This window comes from Platichthys flesus, chromosome 6 (assembly GCF_949316205.1).
Source record: "Platichthys flesus chromosome 6, fPlaFle2.1, whole genome shotgun sequence".
NCBI lineage: Eukaryota > Metazoa > Chordata > Actinopteri > Pleuronectiformes > Pleuronectidae > Platichthys > Platichthys flesus.
This window is the reverse complement of record NC_084950.1, coordinates 23,711,718-23,726,703: the sequence shown is the minus strand read 5'-3', so window position 1 is coordinate 23,726,703 and position 14,986 is coordinate 23,711,718. Positions and strand designations below refer to the sequence as shown.

At 41.5% G+C, this 14,986-nt stretch overlaps 1 protein-coding gene across 1 annotated transcript in view; it reads right to left on the bottom strand.

Annotated features, from left to right (window-relative positions):
• Positions 1-6,551, bottom strand: part of cttnbp2 (cortactin binding protein 2) — an 82,302-nt gene extending 75,751 nt beyond the window's left edge. The window contains exons 1-2 of the mRNA XM_062390040.1: positions 6,412-6,551; positions 720-827 (exon numbers count right to left, since the gene is read on the bottom strand). Coding sequence (XP_062246024.1) covers positions 720-827; positions 6,412-6,540 — 237 coding nt within the window. The 5' untranslated portion in view covers positions 6,541-6,551. The remainder of the gene's footprint in view (positions 1-719; positions 828-6,411) is intronic.
• Positions 6,552-14,986: the final 8,435 nt, after the last annotated feature.

Sequence of the window (14,986 nt, the reverse complement as noted above, 5' to 3'; positions counted from 1 at the left end):
TTCAAACTGTTGGTTTGACTGTGACTTTGAGGTGCTACTTGTGGCTCAGGACCGTCTAACCGACCACCTTTAAAATTCCATCATACTTTAGCAAGTGTTCACCAGGAGACAGAGCTAATATCCTCTCGTTTTTCTCAAGCTTAGAGTTTCAGTAGCAAATTAAAAACTATTAGACCTTTTATACTCAAGCAGCCCCTTTCCCCTCATTGGTTTTCAATAATAACTAAAGAACAGGAGGAACCAGAACCAGCTTCAGTCATCTATTTATTACAAAGCAGGTGGTGCTGGATGGACACAAGGATTTGATCAAACTGGCCTTTCTGGCCAGATACCAAGTGCCATCTAGTTGCTCAGTCAGCTCCCATTCAACAAAGGCAATTAGAGAGACTGCTTATCAGCGGGTAATTACAAAGGAAAGAGAGAAACAGTGGGGCAGAGTCTTTCAATGTGGTCAGCCAATTGTTCTGCACATTTCTGGGATCAGACCACTGACTCAGATTTGGTGATATTGCCTTCATTTACCAGCTTTCACAACCATTCATCTTTCATTACAGCAGGTGATAGCAAGACAATTCCTGGTCACAATAACAGCTTATCATCTCATCTCAAACCATTGGACAAAGAAAATCGGTTCTGAATAGGTTGTGTTCAATTAACCCAACAGAGGCTGTGATAGCAGTGGTTTAGCTTGTGAGTTTGTAGGTGTTGTCTGGGCTCACCCTCAGGGCTTCTATGACCAGGTCTCGGGCCTCCAGCTCTCCCTCCATGATACTCAGCAGGGTGAGCAGCTCTGGCTTGCTCAGGTTATCCATGTTGAACTCACATTTCTGCAACACAGACCAGAGACAACATGTTAGAATCATGCAAACTGTTCATTTTTAAATTGAGACCTGATAACAAACCTAAAAGGAAAGGTTCATGATTTATGTACACACACAAAATACAGTACAGCAAAGTTCTATAACTGTGCAGAAATGTATTCAAAACCAAAACAGCAGTGTGAGTAAGCCATATCACATGGATATCTTGCAGAGTAACGCCATTTCTAGTATTAAATTCCCTTTGTGCATTTCCACAGTCCCACAGCACTCACATTGAGCCCTCATTGGAGAGAAATCTATAACAGAAACTATAATTATACTCAGTTGACCCCAAACCTCAGCCAAGGCCAACAGTCTTCTTAAATTCAACACAATCACAGATATTAGTCCTCGGACAAACAAACGGCAGCAAATAAGTAACAGAGGTAATGATTACAGTACTACAAATAAAAACATTGGCAAGGAACGGGGTCACCTCACAATTTTTTAGACTCTCTTTTAATACATATCAACTAGCCGTGAAATTGTATTCACAAAAGTGCATTCAAAGTCATTCTGAAAGTTGGAACCAAATGCTCTAGTTTTGTAGTATTTTTTACCAGATTTAATATCTCAAAGTTATAATGTGAACTTTGGTCCAATTTAGCATGTCACACATCTAACATTAACACATCAATTGGCTCACAGTTAACAAGCTAACATTGCACGTAAAATGTGTTAATTTCAAAGCTAATGCCAATATCCTCAATATAGACTTCAGAAAAAAAAGGTTTGTTACATGACAACTTAACTTCCAGTCTTCAACTGGTCTTTATAGGTGCTGACCTTGAATTGAGCTAGATGTATGGCTACCTTGAAGCTATTAAGTTCTAATTACATTTAGCTAGGCCATTAGGCACCTACTTGGTCAATAGCGATTGCAATATATATTTTCTATAAAGCTAGAAATGTCAGTTTATTTTGGGGGGTTAAATATTACTATTTCTTTAGTGTGATTTCTGTTCCACCTGCCTCTGAAACTCAGATTTAACTCTAAGTTAGCACATAACAATTTACTTCATTTTAACAGCATAAAAGACTCTTTACTGCCAGGGTTTTAAAAAAGAAGTTCCCAATTGTTATCATGTGTGGCAATCTAAGTGAAAAGTTATTTAGCAGATTTTGATGTCATCTTATAAAAAAGGTGCATTGTTGTAGTTTTAACTTCCTCAAGAATATAAAGTAGACCAGTTTCAGTATTAAAATACAGACACAATAGACACATACATTTAATAGTTAAAAGGAGTCATTTTTAAGAAGGCGCCTTGAATAGGAGTCTTACAGGTATTTGCATGGCAGTTTATAGGTCAAATGATTAGCTGAAAGTTGCAGACCTAATTAATATATTAATTGTTGTTGAGGAACAACATTTCAGGTCAAAAATTGAAAGGTCGAGGAAAAGTAATTGAATGACAGGTCAGTGACTAATTCAAAGCATCAGGTATTTGCTAGAAGCTTTTTCTGTTATTAAGATGTAAAATTCAACAATAAACCGAGAGGCATTTTGTCAAGAGGACATGATGATTTTTGGACAATGAGTCCTATTGAGAGAGAGCTTCCTGTGTTATCCCAGTCACATCTCTAAACATCGCAATGGTATCTGGTTGGTTGACATTCCAAAGCTAAGCGTCAAATTGTTGTGTCAAGGTACATTCAAAGCAAAAACCTTAGTGAGGTAAATGACTGAAATTCTTAACTGGAAAGCTAAAAAATGTGTAAGCTTAAATAGGAGGGGCCAATAGACCATCATCCCCGATTACCATTTTGTGACTACTCCTGCCATCTGTTGAGAAAGCTACATCCCGCTGAATTCCCAATATCTAAAAGATTCTCACCAGGCTATGTGTTCAATGTAGCAGGCAAATGGAGGAAGTGGAGAACTGTGCTACACATCAGGCAGATTGCTACCTGCCCTATCTGGTGAAATTCAGTTGTTAGCAGGCCCTTTAGGGTTGATTTACAGATTCCATCAAAACCTCTGCCAAGAATATTCCATTTAATCAACGAGTCACACATCTCCAGAGGTCCATTGCAAAGAATGTGACTTTGAGCAGGCCGGTCTGAGTTTTCAACAAGCTGCTGCCTTCTATGTGTCCTTTATACACTGCTGTGACATTATTTATTTCACCTCAAAGGGGGGGGGAAGTTCATGCTCAACAACTGGTGGTGATAAATCAATATGAATAAACAAACTAATACTCTCTCTTTGAAAAGCTTTTCTCATATAATGTGAGGTTTTAGCCAGGAAAGCTTTCTGAAGACAGGTGCTAAAACAAGCTTTGTCAAGAAATCAGCTTTTTGCAAAGGACATTTTTTTGCCTGCTTGCTCAAATATCGACCTTCTTCTTCTCAGAACAAGGGACAGGAAACTCTTACATCAATCTGTTAGTTTCTGTTTAGTCAAATCACAATTTGAGTCTGACGCTATCACAGTAAAGCCTGGAAATAAAAGCAGGAGAGATTCCAAGGGATTGATTCATTCACATCGAGCCTTCCAATCGATCCACAACACCCCCTTTTCCTGGCAGCCTTTTCACCACTCAGAGTATTGGTGGACTCAGGCACCCTTGATGGAAAGCAGCCCTGAGCCAAGCTGTCTTGTCATGGGACTTTGGTTGGTGGGTGGGGTGAGGGTGAGGGTTGGAGAGGACTGTCTCTCGCGCTCTCTCTGGCATTTCAGCACAGTGAGCAGGTGAGGGAAGTGATCACAAATTTGTTCCATGAGCCGTGAGCTGTGCGCCAAGGGCACGAGCAGCCTGGCCGGCGTTCCGAGGCTCGCTGTTAGCACCGGTCCACTTCATAAGACCTGTGTCATTTCACTGAGTCAGAAGGGAAGGGAAATGCTAGCTCAGTGAAAGTTCCTTCCCTGTGTTCTGCTGTGGGGTATGACAGCCTGTAAATAAGAAGCCATTGAAACCAGTGGTTGCAAGGAAAATGCAATCATGCAATCAATTTGGAGGAAATAACCATTAATCACACAGTTCAATGAATTTAGTTTCAACAAAACACATTTTTCTCATTTACTTATTTTGGTATATACTTATGCAGTTTAGCTTTGGGATTGATTGTCCATGTTTGCATAAGTCACAAAATATCGTTACATTGGCAAAATTGTTAAATTTTGAGATAAAGTTGTATGAAAGCTATTTAACCTACAGTTGGCCATCCACTCCAGCACGAGACACCACATGGCATACATCTTGAAAAAAGGCCCCCAAGCACTCATCCCTCTCACTTGCAAATAAAGCTAACATTCTTGTCACTGTATAGCCTATATAGTGTGAAATAACATTTTCTTTGATGACTTCTCCAGCTTGATAACAGGGTAACCCAACTTCCCTCACTGTCCCACCTACCCTATGTAACAGGACAGAAATTGTGTCATCAGGAAGAAGAAGCAATGACAGGGCAACAACTTGTGTTGATGGCACTCCTCCAACATGGCAGCAGATCCTACATAACCACTGGTGACGACTCCCCAAAGTCAATTATATCACACAAGAGTCTGCTCCATGTCCTACAGCATAGTTAGAATATGGGTCTGAACAGAGCAATCATTTTCATCCCATTCAAACAGGTTCTATTTTTTGACATCTATACATCTATATCATTATAGATATATTATACCACTTTATATGATCATTATGTAACTACTTCAAGGAAATTATTAAATTTGTAACCCGTCGTTTCCATTGAAAACTTTGCCCATTGTAAAGATGGAAAACATTCACCTCTTAAACTCTAACTAACCATAGTAATCGCACACACATACATTTTCTATGAGAGAATAAAACCAACCTTTTGGGGTGCTGTTCACTGTTTCACCTCAAATAAAAGGACGATATGGTCAATTACCGAATTTGTGACATGTTATCTGATCATCACAATGCACCCATTTCTTTCTAGTTAGAGTCGTTGTACTTCAGCAACAGATTGTAGACTGCCTGCCAAAGCCAACATGTATCATAGCTAATGAGGGGGAGGTGATTAGCAGAGTGCCTTTCGCTGACCTCTGACCCCCCTCTGGACTGTGAGGACTGGTCCTTCAGAATCCTCACAAACGAGAAACTTCCCCCAACTAGGGTCAACAACGGAGAGTCTGACATGGTTGAGCAAAGAGCAAGTTCTTTATTTAACCATGGCAGGCATATGTGAGGGGGTGTGGGAGGGCATGAAGGCCCCTTTTCGTTGGCTGGAGCCTGAAGAAGGAAGAGTACGCTGGCAGAGCATCGGGTGAGATGATGAGGCTGCCCGGCTCCCATGTCTCTGGAGCACCTGTTCGCCTCGACACTAAATGTAAAGTAGCCTCGCGGCAGTTCTGAGCGCCCCTGACACGGTACCCCCAGCTATGCCCGCTGAGTCACTGAAATCAAGACCAATTTAGAAAGGTGTCTGGTGAACAGGGCCTTCACCCCCTCCTCCACTGTGCTGCCTCTGCCCTCCATCCACCCCCGCAGCTCTTCTCCCACCTCTCTCTCTACCATCTCTTCAGCACTTCTCAAACCCACCCCCATTATCACCCACCCACCCAAATAAAAAGGCACCATGGCTTCTTTTTACGCCAGCAACTACAAATGTTTCATCCAGCAAGCCACTTCCATTCCCGCTCCAATCAAGTGTCTTTTTTGTGGTAATTTCACCAGTTGAAGTACAAAGATAAAACTCACTAAAAACAGAGTGATGCCCGAAAGCGTGCCGGTCAATTTTGCATTAATTGTCAGGTCGACAACAACACTGGAACAGGTTGCACCATGGAGCCAGCTAAAGGTGGAGGACTTCACAGCCTCTAACCGACCAAGGCAGAGAGGGGTGGTCCAGCACATATGCTGCAACCTGTGAGAAACCACAAGTACGTGTGTGTAAATATGTCAAAGCTCAACAAAGGAGCACTTTAACAGGTATACTTTGTGTTGCACTGCTCCTCTTGGTCCGTGGCCTGTAAATCAGTAAAGACTCGCAGCTTTTGCCTGTGGGGGTTCGTGTAGAACTGACTGGTGGACAACATCCGGACACGATCAGATCCACAGACCGAGAGGGTACAAAAATACAAAAAGAAAGCTACGGTGAATTGCTGTCCCCTCCTGCAGGCGACAAACCACAAACCAGCCAACCTACGGCTTCTATTTCCAAACGTGACTGTGGTGCAGCTCGCTCAAAGTCTCTGCGTATGATTCCACGGGCTGTAAATGTGTGTGAGCCACAACCTGTGTAAGCAGCGATTCGTCCTCGACCAGGCGCAGAATAACAACAGCTGCGGGATGAATGTTCAAGAGGCGAACAAAAGGAAGTGGCCGCGGTGTTGGGAATAAAGAGAAGCCCACTAATGAGCGTGTGCGGGAGGCGTTGGGACCAGCTCTGGATCATTTAGCGCCTCGAACCGAGCAGGACCCTTGTTTTCCTCCACACATCGTCGAGGGGCTCCCGCTGATCACCGCTGTTGCTTCACGAGCCCGAGCGGGATAGATGCGCACTGCATCTCTCCCACGGTCCGCCGCCCCGGGAGAAAAACACCCGTGTGTCCGGGGGCTTTTCGCCAACCCGCGTGTCTTACCGTGTCTAGACTTCCCAGCACTGCCGTCGCCAGTGTTTGTACCGGAGGAGGCTGCTCTCCGCTGGCTCCCTCCGACGCCATCTTCGTACTGTAGCGGTCTGCTGGAGTGAGGGCGCATCCGGCACTCATTAACTATTGCGCTGCTGAGGGCAAAATCACGCCACGGACGTCCATGGAAGGGAAGAAAAGAGAGACGGGCTTTGCAGGAGCTGTAAACGGAGGAGAAGAGGACAGGTAACCGCCGTGAAAAAGCCCCACAGCTGAGTGCGCGGGCTGTCTCTTTGAGAAGGGTGCTGTGGTGTAGGCGTGGGCCGAGCGACGCGCACTGATCCAGATGCAGCGCTGGTGCGCTCCCAACCGGAAAGGAGGTGCGTCCCGGGAACTGATTGACAACAGCAATTGTTGGGCCTGTGGAGCGGTTTCTATTGGCTGTTAAATATTGGTCAAAAGAAGCAGTCAGACCACGGACCTGTCTGTCCACCTACTACAGTGACAAAGGAGCATACATATATTTCTCAACAATCTAACAAATAATTTAAACGCAGTTCATAAGAAACAGAATAATTTGAAGTTTTTTTAAAGCCATTTTAGAACTTTTTGGTTTCTTTCATTGGAGGCACAATTCTTCGGGCATTTAAATCTTTAAAATCCCCTCAAATCTAAATCTCTCTATATATAGTACATCACCATTGAGTGCCGTAACCAGCATTTTAGTAATGCTCAGGTTAAGAGCCCCCAACGGTACATACATAAAACTGAGTCAGTTTCCATATGTGGAGAAAGAAGCAATAGGAAAGCAAAGATTAAAACCAATTCCACACTTAAAAAGACTCCAAAGTAACTGTAAGCCTCAGATTTTTGCCTGAGTAAAAGTGCAGCAGTATCACCTCAAAATATAGAAAGAGATGATGAGGACAGGTTGCCTCTGTGATAAAGCCCCAGAGCTAAGGGACTGATTTACAACAACAATTGTTGGGCCTGTGTAGCTGTGAAACCATGGTCAAATGAAGCAGTGTCCTGCATGGGTCAGTGCCCCAACACAGTGACAACAGGGAATAAATACATTTCTTTGGAAACCCTTGAAATGTAAGTACAATTCAGCTGTGGTACAACACAGTCCCATAACCAGTGTCTTACTAAGGCACAGTTAAATCTAACTCACTTGTAAATAGTTTGAGTCACAAATGGTTTTAGCTGATAAAAGATTTGTGTAGAAAGTTTACTTTGGATTTAAATGATACTTGGAGATTTCTGTGGTGTGAATGAGTCTGAGTGGAGCATCACCTGCTTTGTGAAAGTCCAGATTCGATTGTACCTTATTTGGACTTAATGTCCTAAAACGGCTATAGTAATTTTGAGTAAAAGTGTCTATAAAATAATTGTAATTAGATACATTTTAGATTCCCTCACCCACCATTTGTCGGCGCCCATTGTAGCTACAGATCAGATATTTAAAAGAACAAAAACGGTCAGATTATGTAGGTTTAAATGGCTTTCCCAGAAAACAAAACCATTAACAAGACTCTTTGATATATGCACTCACTTTACAGGCTATCGTATTTGACTGCCCATAAATTGAAACCAAACTGCAGACCAAAAATGTTAATCTTACGCGTGTCGATGCTCAGAATTCAAATCTCTCTGCTCTGGGTCTGTTTATCCCAGAGAAGCAGCAAGAGGATAGGGCCCCTCTCAGCTCCCAGATGTGGCATTTAGGATTAGCGATCGCTGATCCAGCGTGGTCATCCAGAATGAGGTTATTAAGTCTCTATTTAGGTCAAATGTTGTATGATCGACATTTGCTGGTTGCATTGGTTGCTTGGCCGTTAGTTGGCTTGAGGGATGAGCTATGTTTTCCTCACCTGAAAATGTACATGTTTGTATGTTTTCAAGAAAATCTGTCTTTTAAAGCATCAATTAATTAAATGTTTTTCTGAGGGTTGAAGAAAAGACTATTCCTGACCTTTATGCTCTGGAACATGTTTCAAGCCATGTTGGACAGACTTGGAAATCTACAGTTGTTAGGTTGAGAACAAAGCTGTTTTTCTGTTTTTATTTGGCAGACCTGTTGACATCTGCAATGTTTTGATCAAACCATTGCTGTGTTAAAACCACAAACGGAAAGAAATAGAAAGTTAGACGCACAGATGTGCTGAGATACATATCTTTAGGCTATAAACATCAGATGTGATATATTTTTCACATCAAAACACTTTCTGAAGAAGCTTTTGTTAAATTGTTCTATAGGTTCCCTCATCCCACAAAAACATATATCACATTGTATCTGCAACTCACATTTCAGTGATACACAGATGTGAATTCCTGTCTTTCCCACAGAGATCGTTTTGTCTTTCTGTCTCGTCATGTGTCAAATCCAAAACTCATGTCTAAATCTCAGGCAGATCAGCGGAGACAGAGCTGTCATGTGGAGATAATCCCCCCTCCTCTGAAAGGAAGCTCGTCATTAGCTGCTGATTATGGGGGACTCAGGAGATGTGGTCCGCTTGGAAAGAACCTGCCTTCTCCCTTAGTTGAAACTGGCTGTGACCTTAAAAGATACAGTTTTCCCCTTAGGTCCGTTAATTCAGTGAGATGTTTTCATTTTGGAAAAGAAGTTGTGAGTGAAGTTAATAGGATTTTATGCACCATCATTAGCAGTGGCACAAGAGGAGAAGAAACTGAGAATAAGTGGAAGCCATGGCCCTTCATTGACCCCATGTTCTGTGGCACCAAAAAACATCATAATAACGTCTGTAATTCCATGGTAGATATACGGCAAATATTTCATTATGAATTCACTGTTACACAGTTCTACTACAAGTTCTCATATCTTAACAACAGTGTATGTTGCTTCATTGGCTTCAGAGCTGATTCTAGAATTATTTATATAAACATATGAGATGAATTATAAATTCAAGATTAATGGACATGAAGATGAATTCCTAAAGTTCGAGGACATTGCTATTGTTGATCTATAGAGAAAGGGTAGATACTAATTTGTTCCCACACAATAAATATCTTGTGTGCACAAGATAATGTTCTCACATAATGGTGTTTTTTATTCTGAGCAGGGACAGTCATTGGTACCATAAGCACAAGAAGTGGTTGTCAGAAAAATGTGGAGAGTTAGCTGATATGTTTTACCACCCAGTTATACTTCCTCTACTTGACTTATGTTTTAACTTAGTGAGCACTTTACATTGTTACTGGGCACTTAAAATGCCATCATGGCTTCCATCCTTCTGCACTATGGAAATTCAACATAGACAACACGAAGACTAGCAGGATATTGAAAATTCTATATAGTAAGCTTTTTTTCAAAGTTGCATTGTTTGTATTGTTGATACAACATTGTATGTTTCTATGGTTACAGTGTCTGCGGTTCTTGGCAGCCACTGAAGTCAGTCCTGTACAGAGCATGAAACATAAATGAGCAGACGGAGCTGGAAAAACAAGCAGGCATGCCAGCTGTCTATTGTTTGATGTCATGCTGAACACTGCACGTTACCTTACAGTTATGTCAGTTACAGTCAGGGCTGTTGCATCAGGGTAGGCTAAGCAGGCAATTGCCTGAAAATTCAAGAATGGCTCATTACTTTAGTCTAGGGAACAACAGTTTTTTGGGAACCCCCTACGATTGGCCATGTACAGGAGACTTTAATGACATCGTGGTCAGAAACCCCCTAATGAGACCCCATGCCACAATCTTTCTGCCAAAATGCCTCATAATTTGATAGGTTTGGTTGACAAGTAGAACGTCTAAATGCATGTGTATGATGTATTTAGGATGGTGAAAGTTTGCATTTAGTCTACGACTTCACTTTTGATGTGTTTGCACATTATGACCTTTGTTTATAATTTTGATACTAAAAAACTATTGGAAAGAAGTGGTTTGGTATCATGTGTTTCTTTGGTTCGATGTAGGGCCCCCCGGTCATGGTTACAGCTCTGTTTTATCCATGTCAATTAATTCTGCAGAGTTTGCCACGTGTATTGGCTGTATCACTGTTCCTGTTCCCACCTGAAAGTGTATTAAGTTGTCAACAAGGAACCTTATCACCATTATCAGTTGGAAATATACACATTTGAAATTAGACTAGATTGACAATTTTATTGTCTCTACGTACCTGATGTGTTGCTGAAATTTCCCCACAGGTATTAACAGTAATTCATCAGCCTCACTTACATGTCCTTTGATTAATTGAAGGAACTGCAGCAATAAGCGTGAAACATAAAAGAAAGGGAAACACTGATGATATTCAGTATGTCTGATTTGTCAACAAAGCCCATTGAAGACCAAAAGTGTGGCAAGTATATAGACTGTCTAACACCCAACATACATACTTTACTCCTCTCTGTCATAACGTTTTTACTATCCCAAAAATATGCCCACATGGCACACATCCAATGCTGACTCGGTGCCAAATGTGGCAAATCATGTTTGCTGTAATTGGCCTGTCCAGTCTCAGCAACCTGTGCTATCACAGGGGGGAACAAGGCAGAGGGTTTATGGGTAACTGCTGCCTCCAAATCAGCCTCTGTAATAATGTTAGGACCTGAGGAACATACAGTATGAAAGCATGTGAATGCTAATATGAGTTATTTCCATTCACATGATGAACATGCGATTCTGTACTGGGGCAATTATTACTGAGATAGGACATTTTTACCTTAAGGGGGAGTCTTTTTTTCCACATTTAGCCTTGTTTTAAAGCACATGGGAAAAACTAAAGTTTATTTATTTTATCCATTACATGCTTCCTTGTTCTCACAGTATTTAATTGTAAGAAAGAATCTACTGACATGGGGGACACAGACCGTGATGATTGTAGTCAGATCTTTCACATAATTGACAGAAATTTTACAATGTAAAAAAAACTCTGTGTACCAGGTGGAGTCTAGCGATGTCTGTGTTGTGATTTAGTTGATGTAAAGGTCCAGACCATGAACGTTTATGGAGGAGATCCTTGTTTATTCGGTCAAAACGAACCTTACACAAAGTCTTCTGGTCCACTGTGTAAATATGTGGAGCCCCTACACAAATTAAACCACAAATTTTTTTTTGCATATTATACTATAGCTGGGTCTTAATTCAGGAGCTGCAACCTTAGAAGGTCATGGTCTAGCCGTCCCATGAAGACGAAACAAAACGAGACAGTCTGGCCTATAGAGGATTCCCGTGATCAGCGTAATCAGCTCACCTCCTTATAGCTGTTGCCGATCAACAGAGCTGTAGTTGGACACAACAAGAAAGTAACCAGTACAACCAAAGTTGATTCCATTCCTGTGGATGGTGATGTGCAAACAGCTTCTTGGTTTATGGGTCATCAGAATCATAAATCTTGTTTTCAGGGTCCATTGGCAGAAAAATGTGCATGGATGTGTGGACAGGACAAAGGCCTTGAGCTAAAATAATGACCATCTGAAGAGGAGCAGGAGAAAGTGATGCAACCGGAGGCAACGGGACAGACACCACTGATGGTGTCAGGAAGCAGGGTCCATGTACTGCATCAATGATCAGCAGTAGGGTCCCACAGCCATAACACCCCCTTCCCCTCTAGCTCTAACCCTGTGGGAATACTTGGCTTATATTAACTCACTCATTGTTGGGACGCACAGCAGGCACAATGACTCCCTTTTTGTTGACGAGGATATGTTGGTCTGAGAGGGCGGCCGGACAGCCAGTCGGCCATCACTGGGTTCTGTGTTCTGCGGCTCTGAAGCTGGGCCGGCCAGCAGGCAGACAGGAAAGAGAAGAACAAGAGTGACACAGTGAGCCCCGGATACCATGTCCTGGCTGTCGTTTCAAATAGGGAGACATGGAGACTCTGGTTATAGTGACTCTACTGACACAGAGAAAGGGAATGGAGGGAACGAGGAGGAGGATGAGGATGAGTATGAGGATGAGGAGGAGAGGAGCTGGGAACTGGGCCACATCTCCCTCTGACTGTCCCCGAGGGGCTGCCAGTAGATAAACAAGACCTCTGTTCAGCCCCTCTCCGCTGATCTGAAGTCAGGCATGCTCTGAGCTCTAATCTTACTTCTTCTTGATGTCCTCCCTCACACTGCCTCTCTCTGTCTCACCACCATCCTCCCATGGCTGTGCAGAGGAGGCGGCAGGTGCTTCCACTTAGTAGCTGAGTAAATCCCTGTTTCAAGGATCCAACTATACAATGAAATAGCTCAAAAAGTATGAATGCTGTCATTGGATCTTGAGGATTTAAGTGACAACTGTAAAGGTCTTCTTTTTTAGAAATATTATCATTCAAGTCCTCATCCACTCAAAAGCAGATCTTTTGACACCATTTCTGCTCGGTCGTACCCTGAGGTCCTCAGCGAAGGCCCCTGTACCCGTTCCACAGTCCTGGCTGAGAACCAAAGACTACCAGATCTTTTCTGTCAGGAACCCCACTATTTAGATAAGCCTCCCAGAGCTGATCCTCTTTATAATCAGTCTTAAAGCCACATTTTTATAGATGGTAATATATGCTATATAAATAAAGTATATTTGATAATTTATTGCATATTTGGAGTCTGTCATTCTCTTTTATGCAACTAACACGGTTGTAATGTTGAAACGTCTCCAGTGCACACACGGGTGAATTTGGGTAATCTAGGACATTTTTACAAATTTGACATCTGCAACTTATTTTGATATCTGTTCTACACATTAGATGAACATATTATACTTTTTCTGTGATCATTAACATGTTTTCAAACCACACAAGAAGAAAGAATGGAGTTATAATACTCAGAGGAGAAGGCACAGCTTTTAAAGTTCTTTGTGCCAGAAAAGAAAATTCTGCCTGAGTTTAATAATCTGGGACAGGTCACTTTGTAATCTGGGACACTTGTATTGGGCTTCTAAAAAAGTCCAAATCCTCTTGCTTTATGCATGTCAAGCTCAATTTTACCATTTTTTTTTTGAAGCATTCTGAAAACATTTCAAGGACAGAAAGTTGAATAAGAAATATCATTCATATATATTAACATATAAAAGTCATGTTTTTTTATAAAGAACCCTATCTTAATAATATATTTGATATATTCAGTGTATTTTTCTTAATCAATTCAAATTAATTCAAAAGAAAGCAACAATAACAATAACAGATTGATCATTCAGTAAGTCACAATCCCATTGGGGCTTCTCAGGGAACAAATAATCCTTTCAGGTGAGGGATTATCATCATAGATCATCATCATTGTCTTCTCCACATGTGAACCCAATGGGTGCAGTCCACAGGACAGACTCTTCTGTGTTTTTTGGATCATCTGTCCTAGAGAGTTAACTGATTATGTGTTAGTTATCAGTTTAAACTGTAAGAGACCGTTTGTACTTACCATTAACTCCTGTCTAACAATTGCAGATGTTTTTTTTTTAACTTCACAAAGTTCCTAAATGCATATTTCTTATTTCTAATTTCTCATTTCAAGTAAGAAGAAGAAAGTTAAATACTCTCGAAGCATGACGCAGGGGCGTGATTTTCAATAGCAAATCCAAATATATATTGTATTCAACAGGAAGAAACCTCCAACAAAACCAGACCCAGTGTGGGTGGCATTCAGCCTCGACTGGTTGTTGAGGAGATAGAGAGGAGATAAAGGGGGTAGAGAGGAGAGGTTGAAAGTAGGTATGCATTCAGTGAAGAGAAGTGATCTTTTTGAAATAATAACACACTCCAAGCTCTTCGAGATACAATGGAGCTTAGGCCCACTCTGTCGGACCAGCGTATCTTTCAACCCTGACACTTGGCAGCCATCATCTGGGAGGAATGACGCACTTGTTTAGAACCTGCTTGGACTTCAGATTCCAGGATGAGTAATCCAGAAACCTGATGATTTCAGTCTGTCATCGCCTGTAGCACATTCTCCATCCTGAACACTGACACTAAACAGGTTATGTCAAAGTGCTGAATGAATAAAACACCAACAAATCACTGCTGCTGCTAGTGGTTATAAGTTTAAACACTGTTATAGCAAACCCAATCAGATTTTCCTCTGGATTGTATGTGTTTTCCATCAAAGTTTGAAAAAACCTTGAAATATTCTGCAGTACACACATAAAAGTGACCTCATTGATTAAAAAAAAAACAACAGAAAAGTTAAAAACAATGGTTTCACCTGGCAGGGAGGGAAAATTATATTAACTAGTAATAGAAGAACCCCAGTGCTTTTGGACCTTTATTATCATATCTATAGTAAAAACATTTTACTTGTTTGGATTAGAGACTAAATGATTCCGAACATAACATTTAATCTTTCTCTTGTGAGTCTCTTTAAGTTCACCAACTTTGTTTCTAAAGTGGGAAAATACAGCAAGATAGAGCCTTTAAGTTATTATTTGTTCGATTTATTAGTACTGATGATACAGAACTCCCCAGCTTGAACTATGACCATTAATGAATAATATGGATGTTGGGCGTCTGGTTTATGGGGAGAGCGTGGTCTAGGGGATAGAGCGGTTGCTGGTTCGAATCCCACTCTATCCTGCATCTGCATGCCTAAGTGTCCTTGGCAAGATACTGAACCCCTAGATGGCCCCTCATAAAATGATGAGTGTTCTAAAAATGTTTAG